The sequence below is a fragment of the Pristis pectinata genome, chromosome 9 (genome assembly GCF_009764475.1).
Source record: "Pristis pectinata isolate sPriPec2 chromosome 9, sPriPec2.1.pri, whole genome shotgun sequence".
Classification (NCBI taxonomy): Eukaryota; Metazoa; Chordata; class Chondrichthyes; order Rhinopristiformes; family Pristidae; genus Pristis; species Pristis pectinata.
Window position 1 is genome coordinate 22121637 of NC_067413.1, and position 21289 is coordinate 22142925.

Here is a 21289-nt window from a genome sequence, read left to right on the forward strand (position 1 = left end):
ATTACCAGGAATAATAAAATGCAGGCTTCTAGGGATCTTAGCACGCAATCAGGGAGTCAGTTAAATTCAAATTCTTCCTTGGTTGTAGTACTCTTACTAAAGAATCAGAAAAACAGAAAGTTCAGATTCTACTCCAGAGAAATTGAAGCATGCCGATGCCAGAAATCTAAAACAAAAACAGAAAATGAAGGAAGAACTTCGGCAGCGTGAGAAAAGGAAAAAAGAGTCAATTTTGCTCATCAGAAATGACTAAATATCGATGTGGTTTCTCTTCACATGGATACTGCCTTACCTACTGAATTCTTCCATCATTTTGTTCCACTCCAGAGAAATCTAGGCTGATATGCATCCCAGTTTTGAGGGAGTGTTGTACAAATCATATGTACTCTCTTTAAACAGAGGTCTAATCTCCACATTCAAAGCAGATGCAAAAGATATGAAAATCTTATTTGAAGAATGCCCATAAATTCTTTTCAGTACCTTGACTAATATTTATCCATTAACCTAAGTCACTGTAGAGTATTATCTTAACAATATTACAAGAGAGCTGATACGATAATCCAATGATCTGATGATCCAATGGAGGCGGATACGATAGGGTCTTTTAAGAGACTGTTGGATAGGTACATGGAGCTGAGAAAAATAGAGGGCTATGGGTAAGCCTAGTAATTTCTAGGGTAGGGACATGTTCAGCACAGCTTTGTGGGCCGAAGGGCCTGAATTGTGCTGTAGTTTTTCTATGTTTCTAATATTACATTGCTATTCTTGGGATCTTGCTCTGCATCAGTTATTATGATTATCATATTATTTTAGTTCACTTCTACTGTCTAATGAAAGTTCAAACACTGAAATGGGGTAATATTGGAAAACTATCTTCTCTCAGTTAATTCTCTATCCTGTTTTAAATGAGAATACAGCCCAAGTCCCTATAGTTTTTATCTCAAACTAAATGATGCATCCCTGAAGATTATATACCGCAAACAACTCCCAATAGCAGAACCTCATCAATGCCTGTGTTACAGTTTTCATTTTTATCAGCATCTTAACTGTAGCTGTGACACTTTACTCTGTAATGTTTTTGTTTTTACCTGTACTATATCAATGCACTCTGTAGTAACTCAATGTAACTGCACTGTGTAATGAATTGACCTGTACGATCGGTATGCAAGACAAGTTTTTCACTATACCTCGGTACAAGGGACAATAATAAACCAATGCCAATACAATATTTAGGATACTCAACCGCCACTGAACCACCTAAAATTACAAATTTAGATATAGGAACTCAAGAGGTCAAGCACTTTCTGAATTAACTGTATTATAACCTGTTTATTTTTTAAATATACAAATGATTAATCCCCTCATTAATGATTTTTTCTAAAGTGAGCTCAATTTACAGTGAACTACAAAATGTGAAAACAATTAAACAAAAACTAACTTTGTTTCTGTTAGCAGATGAAATTGGTCACAATGGAGATGTTCTTCATCTATACAAGGTCAGGCATTCTAGATTTGAGCAATCTGAGGCACATTCGGCAATTATGTAATGCTGTCTTATGTTCTTCTCATTCCTGGAAAAGTTAAGGCAATGAGGAAACATGCCCAAAATTAAAATTTAGGGAGTGAGGCCTAAAAGTGTGGTCAACAGTGCTTGTTCACTGCAAAAATTATAAAGGAAATTTATTATAGATTACAAAACAGTTGGAGAAGAATTTCTGAAAAGAAAGAAGTAATTTCAATAAAAGCAAACACACTGAGTAAAAAAGTGAAAGGTCTGAGGTTAAGGCTATCTTGAGTTTCATAGGCATGCCATTCACAAGTGGAGTATTAGGAAGTGCTGAAGCAAAACACGAGGAAATTTTAGTTACTGAACCATTTTAAAATTGTTACATTTTACAAATGGGCAAGACAAAAATTCTTCAATGTGGCCAACCGGACCAAAGGTTTTCTGTGTAGTGTTCACGTGTGGAATTTATTGTTCAACTATTTCCATGATTTCAAAACACTAGATTCTTGAATTAGTTTGAAAGAATCTGGAATAGCATTGAATACCTCCATATGCAGATACAGAATTCTTTTGCCACATTTGCTATTTTTATATCTCATAATTTTTTATTGTTTAAATTGATCCCTCCAATTTATTATTCTACTTGCTCTTCTCAAACTGTGGAGCAGCTCATGATCCATTTTGTTACCATTGGTAAGCCAGTCTAACAATGCAATTAATCTTTTACAGGATTACTGATTCCCTGTTACATTTTCACAATTTATTTCACAATTTATTTCAAAGTTTAAAATTGAAACTTTTGAACTCCCATCATACCATTAGTACAGAAAGTGATTTACTTACATATTCACCATATGTAGAATCTTGTACAGGGGGTGGTGGAGGTCTATAACCTGCTGCTCCTCTTGCTCTTGGTGCTGGAACTCCTCGTCCTCGAGTTCCAGGACCTCGACCAGGAGGTGCTCCTCTGGGAACTGGTCCTGCTCGTGGAACTGCAGATGTGGGGGGAGGAACTCCACCACGACCTCTGATAATAGTGAAAAAGAGTCATAAAACCCCAGTTCACCATAGATGGTTTTCATGTCAGATACAACAATGCAAGAAACTAAGGATTGAAAAAACTCAGCAAATCAAACTAGATAGTGACTTTTTTTGGTCTACCTTAAGGAATGGCATTGCAAACATTCACCTTATTTTCTCCACTTGCCATCATAAATGTCCAATGAAATTCAAGACTTTTTGCATCTTACATTATTTATAACTTTTCCTTCTTTATTACGATGTTTCTGTACTGCCATCAGCACAGGCAATACTAAACTTTCTTTGTGCATTATTGGCTCAACCACCCTTTGCATGCCTTTCCCTATCACTGTTATCATTGGCTTATTGAGAAAAGGTGTTTGTCTTACTAGAGATCAATATCTGTAACATTTAGTATTTTACAAGCTTCAATTACTCTTAATAGATTTTTCACAATGCTCAAAACTTATCTTCTTTATTGAACATCAGTCTTGATATTCCTTTGGTTATAGAGTCATAAAGTTGTACAGCACAGAAACAGGCACTTTGGCCCACCACTTTTATGTTGACCATCATGCCTATCTATACTAATCCTACTTGCCTGCATTAATTCCATACCACTCTGTGCCTTGCTCATTCAAGTGCCTGCCCAGATGCCTCTTAAATGTTACTTTTCCTGCCTCCTCCACAGAGGGGGAATATTTAAAGGTGGTGTGCAGAGCAATTTTTTTTTAGAAACAGAGAGCAGTAGGTGTCTGGAACAGGCTGCCAGGGGTAGTGGTGGAAGCAGATAAGATAGTGGCGTTTGAGAGGCTGTTAGGTAGACACATGAATATGTAAACAATGGGTGAATATGGATCAGATACAGGCAGAAGAGATTTAGTTTAATTCTGCATCCTGTGTGGCACAGACATCGTTGCCGAAGGGCCTGTTCCTGCGCTGTTCTATGTCTTATGTTAAATTTTAATATTGGGAAAGAGGGTCATCAAAAACATCTGGAATGCAAAACTGATTCTGAAATTGAAAAGTCAGCTTGCCACAAGCTATACTACTAGACTTCATACATTTACTCTCACCTGGTTAGAGCTGGAGCAATTGCTCCTCGGCCCCTTACTGGTTTCCCTCGAACTGATGGAGTTTCTGGACTTTCTGGTGTACCATTCAGGTATGACAATTCCTGAAGCTGTTGTTGTCTAATTTCATCATTGTAATCCTGAAAATACATACACAGAAACATTATGAACGTTATTACCTTAGAGGGGGAAAGTAACCCACGATGGAAGAAGTGGTGGGGAGAGGAGGAATTTGAAAACTGAGATGATAATTTTAAAGACACATGAATGATAGAAAAATAGGGGGCTATGTGGGAGGGAACGGTTAGATATATCTTAGAGCAGGATAAAATGTCGGCACAACATTGTGGGCCGAAGGGCCTGTACTGTGCTGTAGTGTTCTATGTCCCATGGTAATGATAAGTTCTTTTACCTGTTTCAGACCCAATCTCCATCACTTATTTCTGGTTTTGTGGAGTCACCAGCTCACCTCCTCAAGTGCTCATTGATGCCTTTATTACTTTAGGCCAGACTATCGTTCTACTGTCCATACACTCATTCAAAACTCTACTGTTCATTTCCAAATTTGCACCAAGTTCTGTTCATCCATGTGCAGGAAAATGATTCTGAGATAAAATCTTATGAGGTTACGGGGAGAAGGCAGGAGAATGGGGTTGAGAGGAAAAAAAACAGCCATGATTAAATGGCGGCAGACTCGATGGGCTAAATAGCCTAATTCTGCTCCTATGTCTTATGAATCTTAATTAGTGTACTTGGTTCTTGTTGACATTTGTAGTTCAAAGAAAATAAGGAATGGATAATCTGGGAGGTGATAGGTGGAAGAGTCAAAGGGCTGAAGAAGAAGGAATCTGATAGGAGAGAACAGTAGGCCATGGAATGACGGGAAGGAGGTAGGCAGGTTATGAGGGTGGGGGAGGGGTAAGAGAAGGGGTGAAGGGACCACAGGAAAGAAGGAAAACGGGTGGGGGAGGAAAACAGTGGGGAGTGGTTACTGGAAGTTAGAGAAATTGACATTGATGCTGTCTGGTTGGAGACTACCAAGACAGAATACGAGGTGTTGCTTCTCCAACCTGCGTCTGGCCTCAATGTGGCAGTAGAGGAGGCCGTGACAGATATGTCAGTGTGAGAATGAGAAGTGGAATTAAAATGGCTGGCCACCGGGAGACCCTGGCTGTTGTGGCAGACGGAATGAAGGTGCTCGATGATGTGATGCCCCAATTTGCGTCAGATCTCACCAATGTATGGGGGGCTGCACCAGGAGCACTGGATACAATAAATGACCCCGATGGATTCACATGTGAAGCACTGCCTCACCTGGAAGGGCTGTCTGGGGCCCTGAATGGTGATGAGGGAGGAGGTGTAGGGGCAGGTGTGACACTTAGCATGGTTGCAGGGATAAGTACATGGAGGGTGATCAGTGAGGAGGGACAAGCAGGCAAGGGAGTCGTGGAGAGAGCGATCCCTGCAGAAAATAAAAGAGGGATATGTGGGAGGAAGGGGTTAGACAGTCTTAGGCGAGGTTTAAAGGTCAGCACAACATCGTGGGCCGAAGGGCCTGTATTGTGCTGTACTGTTCTATGTTCTATCTTATTGAACAGCAGACAAGATACAAGGGGTCAATACTCTTTCTACCATTTCTTTTGCTTGTATTGCTGTACTTGGTTATCAATACTGCCTCCCGGTTAAGCAGTGCTGGAACTTTAAAATTCTCGTCTCGGTTTTCAAATTCCTCCTCTCCCCACCACTTCTTCCCATCTTTAGTTTCCTCCAGTCCCATAACTTTAAGATATCTGTGCATTAGCTGCAAAGGCCCCTACAGGATGGTGTGTGTATGGAAGGGAACCTGGTTTCCCTCGTCTTTCTTGGTACAGGTGAAGGATTTGGCAAGTGCTGTCGGAGTAGCCTACCCAAGTAATTGCAGTGCTTTTTGTAGATGGGATAGATGCAAATGTAATGTGCCAGTGATGGAGGTAGCAGATGTTTCAACTGGTGGATTGGATACCAATCAAATGGACAGGCTGCTTTTGTCCTGGAAAGGGTCAAGGTCCATAAGTACCGTGGAATTACACTCATTTAGGCAAGTCTATTATACTCTTGTTGCATCCGGAAAATGGCAGAAAAAGCTTGAAATATTAGAAGGTGTCACTCACTGCAGACCATTCAGCTTCTGATCTGCTATTGTAGCCAGAGTGTTAATGTAGCAGGCCTAGTTGGCTTTCTGGTCAATGGTGACCAATTTAGCCCCCAAACCCCACCAAAAATATTGATGGCGGGGAACCTGGTGATGAAGATACTATTGAATATTAATAGTAGGTGACTGAACTCTTTTTTCAGAGATGGTCATTGCCTGGCACTATGTGCTACTTGGCACTTATCATAGTTTTTAAAGATATGAACAGAAGTGAATATTATGCAATCATCAGCAAACATCGCCTTATGATGAAAAGTCACTGATGAAGCAGCCAAGGACGGTTAGGCCTTAGATAACATCCAAAGAAACTTCTCCAGTGATGACCAAGGCAGGAATGATGACCTCCAACAATCACAATCATCTTCCTTTGAGCGAGGTAATACTTGAATCAGTACAGTACTTTTCCATGATATCCATCAACTTTGCCTTTGAAATTCAGTTCTTTGTTTCAGATTTGGACCAAGACAGTTTGGAACTGAATGCTCCTGGCAAAACCAAAAAAAGCACTGGCAAAACAGGTGAGTAAGTGCCACCTGATAGTATTACTAACCACATCTTCCATCACACTGGTAATAATTGAGATTCAACTGATTGGCTGGTTTGGATTTGTCCTGCTTTTTCTGAACATGGCAACCCCATGCAATTTTCCATACTTTCAGGTAGATGTTGTATTGTAATCTGCCTGTTTAACTGGAGACACAGCATAAGTCTTCAGTTCTACAGCCAAGATGATGTCTGATCCCATAACCTTAGCATTTTGCAACGCTCTCCAGTTTCTTGACAGCACATGGATTTCTGATTGAAGATTACTTTGAGAAATGCCGGGAACCTCCGCAGGAAAACAAGATGAATCATCCATGTGGCACTTCTAGCTTAAGATGTTTGCAAATGCTTCAATCTCATCTATGACATCTACATTCTACACTGGTGTGATGAGACCCTGCACACAATCGTATCAAACTGTTTGTAAGTAAAGGTAGTAACCCCAATGCATAATTTTAGCATCCTATTCAACCCTAACCAAAACTTCTAAGCCCATATCCTTAGTGCCACCAAGACAGGTCATATTCACTTTACATCTGACACAAGAAGGGGCAATAGTCATTTAAACACTGTGATAAGGCTGAATACAGAGTTAATTTTTAATAAAGGTTTATCCATTGCTAAACTGCAACTCCAGGGAAGCATGAAGAGCTCTGAGGAACAGGTAGGCTTTGAGGAATGCCTTCTGCACCATGCTGGTGTGCTGAAAGCAGTAGGAATGATTTCTTCAGCCTTCTTGCCCTACAGGAACCCAAGCCAATCAATTAAACTGGAACTAGGACAAAGAACCTATTGAAAACAAACTTAAAAACGAATTCCCTTTGTTTTACCCATGCCCTCCCTCATCTTCTCTGCTAATCAGACTAACTTATTTTCTCCCTTTCACAGTTTTGATGAAAGGCCTGAGAGAACTTAATGATGAATTACGATAAAAGCAGACAGGAGTATCTTCAATGGCAAAAGTTTGCATTTTCTCATCTGTCACCGATGAAGGGCCTCAGACCTGAAAGTTAATTTCTTTTTCCATAGATGATGCCTGACCTGTGGAGTTATTCCATATTAAAAACTGAGAGCATGCTAACCTGAATATTCACCCAACCATCATTACCTTGTCTTTCCCATACACTCAAGGTTTCATGCTCTGGGCCTTTCTCTCTAAACTCATCAGCCTTTTCGTCTCCTTCTTCTCTAATGACTGGAATTTTTGTCCGAATATCTTCCGTGTCCACTATTTGTGTGAAGCTCTTTGGAGCTGTTTTCTGCATTGATTATATAGATTTAAAAAATGTTTTTGCTGAGATAAATGCAATTGATCTTAGTGCTATTTGAACTCTTGGCCAACTGTACACTCCTCAACCCATCACCGGCACCAACTGCAGATGATTTGATCATTTAATCATTCTTCTGTGGAACACTATAATGGCCAATGGATAAATATTTGTATTACACGATGGGGTGGCTATGGTCAGAAGCAAGCTCTTTCGTAACACCCTTTCAGATGCAATGAGATACAGTGAGGAGCTTTATGAGATAGCAATGGTTTTATTTCATACTTATAAATATAAAAACAAGGCATGAAACAAGTATGTAATGTGGAAGGTTTGATCAGAGAAACCAAACGTCTCCCTCCTTTATATCATTAATGAAACCGCAATCTGTAAGAATAGGCAGCAACACCTCTGCCGCGGTTATTCTCAACACTGGTGCCCCACAAGACTGCGTCCTCAGCCCCCTAGTCTACTGTCTATACACTCACCACTGCGTGGCCAGATTCTGCTCTAACTCCATCTACAAGTTTGCAGATGACATCACCATAGGCCAATTCTCAAATAACGATGAGCCAGAGGACAGAAAGGAGATAGAGAGCGTAGTGATATGGTGTCATGACAACAACCTTTCCCTCAATGTCAGGCAAACAAAAGAAAGATCTGGTCATTGACTTCAGGAAGGGAGGAGGTGCACATGCTCCTGAGGTCGAGAGGGTTAAAAGTTTCAAGTTCCTAGGAATGAACATCAGCAATAGCCTGCTCTGGTCCAACCAGCTGAACGCCATGGCCAAGAAATATTACCAACACCTCTACTTCCTCAGGAGGCTAAAGAAAGTTGGCATGTTCCCTTTGAACCTCACTGATTTTTATCGATGCATCATAGAAAGCATCCTATCCGGATGCATCACAGCTTGGTATGGCAACTCTACCTCATTATGGCCTTGTACCTTATTTGTCTGCCTACACTGCACTCTCTGTAACTGTAGCACTTTATTCTGTATTCTGTTATTGTTTTCCCTTGTACTACCTCAATGCCCTATTGTAAAGAAATGATCTGTAGGAATGGCATGCAAAACAAAGTTTTTCAATGTACTTCAGTACATGGAACAACAATGAACCAATTTACCAATTTAATTACACATTTTTACTGACGATCTACAAGTTCTGTTTTCCTAATACACCAGACTTAGTAAAAGTAACAAAGGAAACTTCTATAATATTATTAATAACCGTCACCTTACAGTTTTATAAACCTTTAATGCAGAGAACATTACAGAAAGGTACAAAAATTATGACTGAGCTGCAGATGTTTAAAACAAAGGCATTCGTTAATCTTTGAAGAGATTTTTAAAAAGACAATGCAACAGGCTGAAGGGATTCAAGGAAGATGTTTCAGAAAGCAAGTCCACATGATAATGTACAGTTTAAAAACAATTAAACAGAAGTAAAATAGCAACCAGGAGCAGATATGCTTATTTTGCACTAATTTAGCAAACCATCCACTTTTGTTTTGTGCAGGCCCAGTAGCTCGTCCTTAATCATACTGCAATCAAACAGACCTGATATGATTAGATGTGTACCTAGAGTGAAGACATACCATAGGTCCTTTTAGTTTGTTGAACTAAATGACACTTTTATAGCTCTCAAACTTTTAGAATTATGCACTCAAATCATAATAAATAGAATTAATGAGAGAGATGAGAATATGAATTTAAATACTAACCGGTATGAGGAATTTCTTTACTTCCTCTAGAGCATGTCCCATTCTAGCGTAGGCCTCTGATGGTGGCGCAAATACTTCAATCAGTACATGCAAATCCTCATTAAGATGTGCATATTTAGATTCACCACTCTTCCGTAATTCTTCTTCCTGTTGAGTGGGAGATGTGTAGAAGAAAATAAAAAAATCAACTTTCAAATGTCAGATCTAGATCTTCAGAATAACTGCTGACTGTAGATTCAACAGCACATCTTTTGCATTCGTCTTTTATTTTTTTGAATTTGCTATACGTATATTGCAGCTGTCATTCTACACTTGCCACACCGGTAAAACTCTTCCCAAAAACACATACCTGTCTCAAAGCTCAAGGCTACTAGTACCATTGAATGTATCCCTTTTACAATCCAAGTGAATCTCAGAACAATGGACAAACAATTAACAATATAAGTATGTAGCAGTTTAGAAACACTGAATGATACAGTAGAGACCATGTGGCCACTGTGCCCAAACTGGGACTGTGTAGAACATTTTACCAGTGCTTGATAATTTGAAAGGGAAAGACAAATTCCTCTGCCTTAAAGCAATCTCTATATTTTCCTAATATAACTGCGATTACATCAAAAAGTGCAATATTGTTCGAGGTATCCTAGAGAAACATTACATCCAATGAATATTTCTTCACAGTATGTTTTAATGACAAAGGCTCTTCCAGCTCTTGAACCAACCTGCACAACCCTAATCACTATCTCAGTATAGCAACACTATGACCATTTTGCACAACAATTGACTTCATTTTTTGTTCTAATTGTGTTCTTTCTTGTAAAAATTGTATATAATTGATGTTAGTTTCCTTGTGAATGTTGACTACCTGATGCGATGTGCCTGTGTGGCTGCTGCAAGTAAGTTTTTCATTGCACCTGTGCATACATTTTACTTGTGCATATAACAGTAAACTCAACTTTGACTGAGAATATAGACTCAGACTGGCAATAGCAGTTCCACTCATACTATGGCAACATTCTTGCCATAGAGTCAAACAGCAGTGAAACAGGCCCTTCAGCCCACTATGTCCATGCCAACCATAAATTACTCATTTATCCAATTATCGATCTGGTACTTCCAGTTAAACCAACATCCTAAGATCCAAGATTTTGACATTGAAATCATCAAAATTAAGCAATGTACACCCCAGCAGAAAAGTGAGAATGAGAGCCTCACATTTTATTCACTAATATATTTATTACAGTCATATAAAAGCTGTCAACCTTCTTACTTCATAAAAACAAAGTACTGTTCAATTCCACAGCCTATTCTCAGCTAGCATGTAACCATCTTTAATTTGGAATCCAGATAACAAATACTAACAGGATATTTACCTTGGAGGATTTAGAAGTAAATCCTAGTTGCTTTTTTATCCAACTGATAGAGGCTTGATAATGATTGGATGTTTTCCTGAAGAGAACTAGGCTAACCTAGTTTGTGGAGCTACTGGTACTACTTTTAGCCCTCAAATATGATTACAAAAGTACACTCTTAATCAGAAGTCTTGGTAGTAATTATTTATAAGAGAATTGCATAATTTTCCACTCTGATGTTTGGGTATAATGGACACTGTTAGAGGCCTGACATTCACTGCCAGGAGACAACTCAGTACAGACTACTGATAGAAATTTCACCTTCTCAAGGGCAATTAGGGGTGGGCCCAAACAACAACTGAGCTACCCCGTTAGCAGTCTATTCATTCAGAAGCCAGTAAACCATTAAGTTGTCATGGGTTTGCGAATCTTTGTCGATTGACCAAAATGTTACAATTGCTGTAATTCAAAAACCACCATATCATGAACCTTTATTAGTGTTTATGGTCTGTGCCCATTCTAATCTGCAAAACTGCTCAATCTCAGAGAGAAGTTCGCTTGGTCCTCACATTTTACCCTACTAGTCTCTGCATCCAGCATGTCATCCTTTGTTGTTTTCCCCCAGCTGCACTGAGATCCCAGAAGTCACATCTTCCCCTCCGGCACTGATTTCTGCTTTCCGCAGGGATCATTCTCTTCGTAATTGCCTGGTTCGCTCAGTCCTACCCACCTAACCCTCTCCATCCCCTGGCATTTTTCCCCTGCAGCCAAAGTAGGTACAACCCTACACCTCCTCTCTTCACCACCAAGGGACCTAAACAGCCCTTCCAGATCCAGCAAAGATTCACATGCACCTCTGCCAACCTCATCTACTGCATTTGGTGCTCTCGATGTGACCTTCCTCTACATTAGTGAGACCAAGCGTAGACTGGGTGACTGTTTTTGCGGAAAGGCCCTGCCCTCCAATGGACATTCTGAGCTCCAGTTGCATTGCCATTTACAATTCCCCTTTCCAATCCCACACTTATCTGTTTGTCCTCTGCCTTCTCCACTGCCAGGGTGAGGTCAAATGCAAACTAGAAGATCAACCCCTGAGTAGTCTACAACCCAATGATATTGAACAATGAACTTTGCAATTTCAGGTAACCTGCATCCTTGTGCTCCTTTCTCTCTCCTTCTGATCAACCCCAAGTGCTCTCCTCCCCAGATGGGTTCCATCTACCCATCATCCCCTTCATTATCTAGTTCCATATCACCCTCATTATTTATCAGATTCCAGCCTCTGCCACTACCTCCTCCTTCCCGACTCAATCTTCTCCCTTCATCTCCTGCCTCACCCCTTCCTTTCACCTCTTTATACAGGCCATCTCCCCTCTACGGTCTTCGTCCTAATGCAGGGTCTCGACCTAAAACATCGACTATCCCTTTGCCTCCACAGATGCTGCTTGACCCTCTGAGATCCTTCTGCAATGTGTTTTTCGCTCGATCTCTTTCATGCTCCACTACCATGCAAGTATCAACAGGAAAGGATTGCTGGAAAATCCTCAGCATAAAGGCTGCAATCTTATGTTACAAAATACAAGAGTGAAAGAGTCTTGAGGTTGTTTTTTGAGCAAAAAAGGTGCTGGAGGAACTCAGTGGGTCAGGCAGCATCTATGGAGGGAAATGGACAATGTTTCAAGTCATTCTTCTCTCTTCAATAAAGAAGCTTATGGTCTTTAAGACCTCTTGATTCAACTAAATAAACCTCTGTGAGGTCTCATCTCTTCCAGTGGGGAAAGCACTGCCAAATTTGCTTAAATGGCATGACTTTTTGCCAGTGCTGTTCCTGAATAATCTACTTTATTGAGGCAAATGTATCAGAGAAAAAAAAACTAGTTTTATATTAGGTCTCCCTACAAGTGATAATCCTTTCCTACAGTACTTTTATGTCAACAGCATTATCATCTGAACACAAATAATTGACCACGTTTCATACAAGAACGTGCTAATGTTACTGTGTTTAATTTCTGGCAATGGGTTGACTTTTAAATTGGATTCTCATGGTGATACTCAATTTTCAAACTTTGTGCATGCCATTTTAAATCAAAGACAGTGGGCTATAATCTTGAGAAACAGTTGTAGGAAATTATTGCAAGCATAGTACAAATTAATCTTCCCCACTATTAGATTACTCGTATTTATAATGAGCCAAGAAGAACTAGTGGGAGGGGAAGACGAACAAAGCAGAAAAGGTTGAACTAACATCATTCTGTGCTGTACATTATTGAATCTTACCTTGGCTTTGTCCCGCATGGATCCTTTACCTAAAATGGACATCTTTGTCAGTGTTTCTTCCTGTAACCTCTTCAAAGAATTACCACGTGGGCCCAAAAGCTTACCGACAAAGTTAAACTACAAGTAATGAAGAAAATAAAAAATATTATTTCTAAGACGATCATTGAAGAATATCCTGGGCTTCATTCCTTAACTATAGTTAACACAAGCTTCTCTACACATAGTATCAACAACCCCAAAATTTCCTTCAGTTAAGCTACAGTTGTCATCTTTGGTTCGCCACTTCATCCACTTCAATGCATCACTTCTATACATGAGAGTTTTGTAAAATAATCATGAGCAAGGAAAGAAGTTCCAGACGTGCAAATTTTTTTAAATTGACAATTTCTCAGAAAGAAAAACTTTAAATTTTAAATCAGCTCAAACAAAATTTATTCTAATGTATTGCACTGAAATGCAGTTTTTGCTATCATTATGCAAGTCAAAAAACCTCAGTCCTGGTTGCATGACTTTCAAAGATTGAATGATCATTTCTCATTCTTAAGAAATCTTTTATCTTTTACACGATGGCTTTAAATTTCATACCTTAATAGGACTGGCGTCAGTATTGAACTAAATGACTATTTCAAACAAATTGCACTAACATTTGCAGGCTGCTGTTATACACATTTCCAAGAAAAAAAATAAGCAAATATAACTAAATTGCATTGTTATTTAGTTGCTAGTTGCTCCTCCACCAGTATCCCGTCCAAATAGATAGCTAACTATTGTAGCATTATCCAGGTGACTTCCATGCATCACTAAACAGACAAATGATTTCAACAGTCATAATGCTCAAAGCACATTTTTAATGAAATAAATATAACATAGTTGCTCTATAGGAAGTGGACAATACTTGCAAGGCTACATTCAATGTTCATCTATAATTACCCAAAAGTAGTAATTCTTTCAACTATGTGGCACTGCTACATAAAGAATTTCACTACTCTAACGCCAAAATAGTGACATTATAGTAAATTGTAATACAGAATGGCTGTGAATTTAAAGCAATAATGTCTCCAGGTACAATAAACTCGCTTATCCTGCATTTATGCATCCGGAATTCTCACGCAACCAGCAAAACTTTTTAAGAATATTAAGAAAATATTAAACAGTGAATTTTATTTCAAGCATCATGCAAAATAAGTGAAAATAGATATTTTTAGTTCATTCACATTTATTGATAAGGGGAGTGCAGTTGTAAACTGATTAGCAACAACATCCTTTGAAAATTTGGCACTTCATGTTGCAGTAAGTACAGTAATTCATTTTACTATACTTTTATACTAATACTAATTAACCTCATAATACAGAATTGCAATGTAAAAGGCCAAAAATGACAACATATACATATGTCAGCAATATATTTAAAGGTTTATGCAAGGCATATAAGTGTGTGATTTTTTTCTGAGCAACTCTCATGCACCCTGCAACACCCACCCCCCCCCCCACCCCCCCAATCTGATGCCAGATGGCTGAGAACAAACTGTGCTGCTGTCCTTGTTCTCATCACAGAGATCAATTTATATTTGGAAAGACAAAGACTGATTAGGGATAATCAGCATGGCTTTATGCAGAGGAAATCGCATCACACAAATTTGATCAAGTTCTTTTTGAAGAGGTGACAAAAGGATTGATGAGGGCAGGGCAATAGATGCTGTAAACGTGGACTTCAGCCAGATCTTTGACAAGGTCTTGCATGGTAGGCTGGTGTGGAAGGTTAGAACATAAGATCCAGGGTAAGCTAGCCAACTGAATACAAACTTGCTGGGCCCCCTGTTGTTTGTCGCATATATGAGAATGTAGGTGTCAAGACTAGTCAGTTTGCAGATCACACCAGAATTAGTGGTAGAGTGAACAGTGAAGAAGGTTGTCCCCGGTTACAATAGGATATTGATCAACTAAGAGAGTGAGCAAATGGAATTTAACTCAGATAAGTGTAAAGTGATGCATTTTTGGAAGTTAAACCAAGCCAGGACATACACAGTGAATGGCAAGGTCCTGGGGAGTGTTATTGAACAGATAGGCTGACAGAGTACAAGAACATAGTTCCCTGAAAGTACAACACAGGTAGACGGGGTGGTGAAGGCAGCACATGGCATGCTTGCATGAAAGACAGCAAGTATAGGAGTTAGGCGTCATGTTACAGTTGTACAAAAACGCTGGTTTGACCGCATTTTGGAGTTCTGTATGCAGTTCTGGTCGCCAGACCATTAGAAGGATGCGATTAAGCCAGAGAGGGTGCAGAAAGATTTACAGGAATTTTGACTGGGCTTGAGGGCTCAAGTTATAAGGAGAGATTGGATAGGCTGGGAATTTTTATTTCCTCACTGCAGCAAGGAGGCTGAGGGATGATCGCAGAGATTTATAAATTTATGAGAGGCAGAGATATAGTAGATAGTCACATCTTTCTCCCCAGGGCGGGGGAGTCTAAACCTGGAGGGCAAAGGTTTAAAGTGAGAGGAGAAAGATTTAAAGGGGACTTGAGGAGCAAGTATCTCCCCCACACAGGTGGTGGGTATATGGAATTCACTGCCAGAGGAGGTGATTGAGGTAGATACAATTATAAATATTTAAAACAAATATTCAGACAGATTACATGGCTAGGGAAAGGTTAAAAGGTATTGGGATTACTTTAGATTGGCATCTTGGTTGGCATGGATGAGTTGGGTTGAAGGGACTTTTTCCCCACACTGCATAATTCTATGAATCATAGGCCAAACAGGCTCCAAAGCCATTTCAACTAATGATCACATACAGAAATGAGGACGTGAACCAAAGGGGTTACCCTTTTTAATTGATCAAAATATAGATGCCCATTAATATTTATTGTTGTATTACTCCTTAGTTTCTTAAAATGTTGTTTTCATTATGGTTGAGTGTCCCTAGATATTACTGGGTAAGGAAATCTAGGATTTTTAATCCACTAATGGTGTTTGGATTGGAGGGGAAGATCTTCCTGTGACATCACTTTCATCTTCTCCTTCTCAGTGACATACTATAGGATGCAGTAAACAAACTTGTGAAAATGAACAAAGCTACATTAATTCCTCATCCCACTCAACAAGGCCACTTAAATTTACTCATCCCACTCCCATTCTGACAATTGGTCTGTGGCCTCATGTTACTGTCACAGTGAGGCCCAGTGCAAGTTTCAGGAACGGCATCTTTATTTTCCACCTGAGCATGCTACAGTCTTCAGGGCTCAATAGTGAATTCCACAACTTCAGCCAACTTGATTTCTCAGTCTGAATCAGTCATTCAATCTGTAAACTAAACTCACCTTGTTTTTTTTTCCTTCTTCCTTTTCTCTGGGGAGCAATGGATATGCCAAGCTTGCCCTGCTGGGCCCGTTTTCCTGCTCTGTATTCTTAACTCCCACATTTGTCTGGTCTGGTTTTTTTTTTTTGGTCTGGTTGAGTGATTTTTGTCTGTATTCTCACCTTCTAACTGCTTCCATTCACTCACTGGCCAGATAACATTGTTTACAGCATATTCCCATAGTCACCCCAGTTTTATTCTATCATCCTCCCTGCAGCTTTACAAGTTTCTTCTGTTCCCTTTTCAGGTCCAAAGGGTCTGCAACCAATCTGTTTTGCTTTCCACAGATGCAGCCAGACCTGCTGAGTACTTTCAGCATTTTCTGGTGGTAGTGTAGTAATAAACTAACGAAGTTGCTACATTATTCAAATCAGTGAAGAGGTCAGTAATTGGTTTACTTGGAGAGCATTGATCAAGCTGCCTGTTCTGTCTGGGACATCGCCAAGACTTGTTTTGGCTTTGGTGATAAGAAGCGGAGAGTACTGGTGGAAAGATGTTTTGCTGATTGCAAATCTGTGACTAGTGGTGTACAGCAGAGATCAGTGCTGCTCTGTGATATATATGTTAATGACCTAGACGTCAATGTAAGAGATGTGATTAGTAAGTTGTGGAAGACATGAAAATTAATCATCGATAAAGAAATAATCAATAGTGCCGTTATGTGCACCCAAAAGCACTCTGTCAAGCTCTACCAAAATTATAGCTTTGATATAGGGACAGATAAAGAAAAGAAACACAAAGAAATGTTATAAACATGAGGATCCCAACAAAACTAAAATTTCAGTGAATGTAGTTGAAGTTCATACTAAGTGGGCGAGTTTTTGTTGTCAAACTCCAGTCATCACAGACCTGAAGGAGTTTATCCGAGTTATTTCTTTGGATATCTGGATTTCTTAACTCCCATATTTTGTCTGGTCTTTGGATTTCTATAATTGCTTTATCACTGACCTTCTGTTCTATTATAATTCCTGCAATATTGCTTTTCTGCTGATTGACTCTAAAATATTAACCTTTACTCCACTATCAAAGCAATTATACATGGGACCATAATAGCCCAAGATCCTTAAGCTGGGGTTGATACATGTATATCAGGCAAAAATGATTTCCAGCGAAAGGTGTCATGCTCCACCCTGACTTTTTTTTAGCAATGTCCAGCAACATTTGAGTTATAGATAGTGAGTCATACAGCACAGACAAGGGCCCTGCGACCCAACAAATCCTTGCCTACCTTTTTGGCCATCTATACAGATTCTTCTATGTCTTCCCTATTTAAGTGTCTAAATGCCTCTTAAACCAAGTAATTGTACTGATGCCACCATCTCGTCTGGCAGTGCTTTCCAGATATCAAACCAATCCCCACGTAAAAAAAAAATGGACCCCAGATCCCTTCCACTTAAACCTATGCTTTCTTGTTTTTGATACACCTACCACGGGAAGAAGAGTTTGACTGTCTACCCTATCTAAGCCTTTCATAATCTTGTATATATATCTATCAAGTTACCCCCTCAGCCTCCTTTGCTTCAGGGAAAATGAGCCCAGCTCTAAAGAACTTAAATCCTCCAATCTTGGCAACATCCTGATAAATCCCCTTTGCAATCTCTCCAGCGAAGTTGCATCCTTCCTATCTATAGCAACCAGAATTGCACACAGTACTCCAAGTACAGCCTATCCCAATGTTTTGTAAAGTTATAATAATAGGGTTTTTCAAAGTAGGGGATTTAACTTTGCTTACATAGACTGGGACTGCATACTACTAAGGGCTCAGATGGGGTGGAATTTGTTAAGTGCGTTCCAAGAACGTTTCCATGGGCAATATATTGAGGGAGAGGGCAAAAGCTTGACCTACACTTGGGTAATAGGGCAGGGCAAGTGACTGAGGTGACAGTGGGTGAGCACTTTGGGACCAGTAACCATCCTTCTATTAGTTTTAAAATAGTTATGGAAAGAGACAGAACTGGTCTACAGGTTCAAGTTCTAAATTGGGGCAAGGCAAATTTCAGGGGTATGAGACAGGAACTTGCAAAGGTTGATTGGAGTAGGTTGTTTGTGGGCAAAGGGACCGCAGGCAAGTGGGAGGCTTTTAAAAATGACATAGTGAGAGCTCAAAGTCTGTATGATCCTGTTAGAGTGAAGGGCAAGGCAGGTAAGAGGAGCAGGGAACCCTGGATGACGAGGGATTATTGAGGCCCTGGCCAGGGAAAAAGAGGCATGAGTCAGGTACAGGCTGATGGCGATCAAGCGAATCCTGGAAGGAGTACAAGGGATGCAGGAGTGTACTCCAGTAGGAAATCAGGAGGGCAAGAAGGGGGCCTGGGATAACTCTAGCAGAGAAGATCTAGGAAAACCCAAAGAGATTTTATAATTATATTAAAAGAAAAATAAAGAGTAGAACATGGAACACTGTAGCACAGTACAGGCCCTTCAGCCCACAATGTTGTGCCGACATTTTATCCTGCTCTAACATCTATCTAACCCTTTTCTCCCACATAGCTCCCCATTTCTCTATCATTCATGTGTCTAAGAGTCTCTTAAATGTCCCTAATCTATCTGCCCCCACCACCTCTGCAGGCAGTGCGTTCCACGCACCCACCACTCTCTATGTAAAAAAACTTACCCCTAACATCCCCCTTATACCTTCCTCCAATCACCTTAAAATTATGTCCCCTCGTGTTAGCCATCATCACCCTGGGAAAAAGTCTCTGATTGTCCACTCAGTCTGTGCCTCTTATCATCTTGTACACCTCTATCAAGTCACCTCTCATCCTCCTTCTCTCCAAAGAGAAAAACCATAGCTCACTCAACCTATCCTCATAAGATATGCTCTCCAATCCAGGCAGCATCCTGGTAAATCTCCTCTGCACCCTCTCTAAAGCTTCCACATCCTTCCTATAATGAGGCGACCAGAACTGAACACAATACTCCAAGTGTAAATAGAGTGAATAGGGCCGCTGAAAGATCTATGGGGACACCTTTGCTTGGAGCCGCAGGAGATGGGCAAAGTGCTTAATGAATATTTCTCCTCTGTTTTTTACTGTGGAGGAAGACAGGAGGACTTCAGAACTAGGAAAAGTAAATAGGGAGGTGTTAGGTATGGTCCACATTACAGTAGAGGTGGTGGTGGATGTCTTAAAAGTTATGAAGGTAGACAAATCTCCAAGGCCTGACAAGGTATATCCAAGAACACTGTGGGAGGCTAGAGAAGAAATTGCAGGAGCCCTGGCTGAGGTATTTGCATCATCGTTAGCCACGGATGAGGTGCCAGCAGCGAATGTTGTGCCTTTATTTAAGAAGGTGTAGCGGTTACTACCGCGGAATAAAACAAGACTCTACTTGGAGGATTGCCAAACAGAACTGGTTTTTCCCACCTTGTGCGGGCCCTTTAAGGGAGAAAAACTCCCGCCCAAAAAAACCGGCATTGACGTAAGTCCTACGTCATCAGGACTTTCCTGCGCGCGGGTTCTCCCCGTCGCTCGGAAAGACGAGGCCCGCCGCCATCTTGGGCCTCGTCGCTCCGACGCCGCGCGACCCGACTGCCGAGCCGGTTCGCCCGACTAGACGGTGAGTCGCCACAAAGGGCAGCAAAGAAAAACCTGGGAACTATAGGCCAGTAAGTGTAACATCCGTGGTAAGTTAGGTACTGGAGAGGATTCCGAGGGATAAGATATACATACATTTGGAAAGATGGGTTGATTAGGGGTAGTCAGCATAGCTCTGCACGTGGAAGATCACATCTTATGAACTTGACTGAGTTTTTTGGATGATGCGACCAAGAAAGTTGATGAGGCAGGTCGGTAAGCGTGGGTTATATGGACTTCAGTATGGCCTTTGGTAAGGTTCCACATGGTAGGCTGCTTTGGAAGGTTAGCTTTGGGAGAGCTGGCTAATTGGATACACAATTGGTTTGATGATAGAAGACAGAGGGCAATGGTAGAAGGTTGTTTCTCAGACTGGAGGCCCATGACTAGTGGTGTGTCTCAGGGGTTGGTGCTGGACTCATTGTTGTTTGCCATCTATATCAATGATTTGGATAAGAATGTACAAGGCATGGTTGGGAAGTTTTTAGATGACACTAAAGTAGGTGGATTAGTGGACAATGAAGAATGTTATCAAAAATTACAGGGGGATCTTGATCAGCTGAGTAAGTTGGCTAAGGAATGGTAAATGGAGTTTAATTCAGAAAAGTGCGAGGTGTTAACAGTTTGGAAAGTCAAATCCAGGTAGGACTTTCACAGTGAATGGCAGGGCCCTGAGGAATGTTGTCAAACAGAGGGACCTTGGAGTTCAAATACACAGCGCACTGAAAGCGGAGTCACAGGTAGACAGGGTGCTGAAGACGGCTTTTGGCACGCTGGCCTTCATCAGTCAGGGCATTGAGTATAAAGTTAGAAGGTCATGGTGCAGTTGTACAGGATGCTGGTGAGGCCGCACTTGGAGTATTGTGTTCAGTTGTGGTCCACTCTGTTATAGGAAATATGTTATTAAACTGTAAAGAGTGTATAAAGATTTACAAGGATGCTCCCAGGACTTGAGAGACTGAGTCATAGAGAGAGGTTAGACAAGCTAGGGCTTTATTCCTTGAAGCATAGGAGACTGAGAGGAGATCTTATAGAGATGTATATAAATCATGAGGGGCACAGATGGGGTGAATGCACTCAGGTCTTTTCCTCCTCCAGAGTTGGGGAGACAAAACTAGAGGGCATAGGTTTAAGGTGAGGGGAAAGACTTAATAGGAACTTGAGGGGCAACTTTTTAAAACACAAAAGGGTAGTATGCATGTGGAATGAGCTGCCAGAGGAAGTGGTTGAGGCAGGTACAATAACAACTTTTTAAAAGACAATTGGACAAGTACATGAATTGGTTTATTACTGTCACTTGTACCGAGGTACAGTTGAAAAACTTATCTTGCATACAAGGTTTAGAAAGTTATAGGCCAAACAATGGCAAATGGGATAAGCTTGGGTGGGACATTTTGGTC

The 21289-nt window shown here is 40.5% G+C and overlaps 1 protein-coding gene across 1 annotated transcript in view; it reads right to left on the reverse strand.

Annotated features, from left to right (window-relative positions):
- LOC127574681 (KH domain-containing, RNA-binding, signal transduction-associated protein 3-like) overlaps positions 1–21289 on the reverse strand; it is a 164820-nt gene that overhangs the window by 68191 nt on the left and 75340 nt on the right. Inside the window, exons 4-7 of the mRNA XM_052023937.1 lie at positions 12955–13071; positions 9326–9472; positions 3604–3740; positions 2351–2534 (exon numbers count right to left, since the gene is read on the reverse strand). Coding sequence (XP_051879897.1) covers positions 2351–2534; positions 3604–3740; positions 9326–9472; positions 12955–13071 — 585 coding nt within the window. The remainder of the gene's footprint in view (positions 1–2350; positions 2535–3603; positions 3741–9325; positions 9473–12954; positions 13072–21289) is intronic.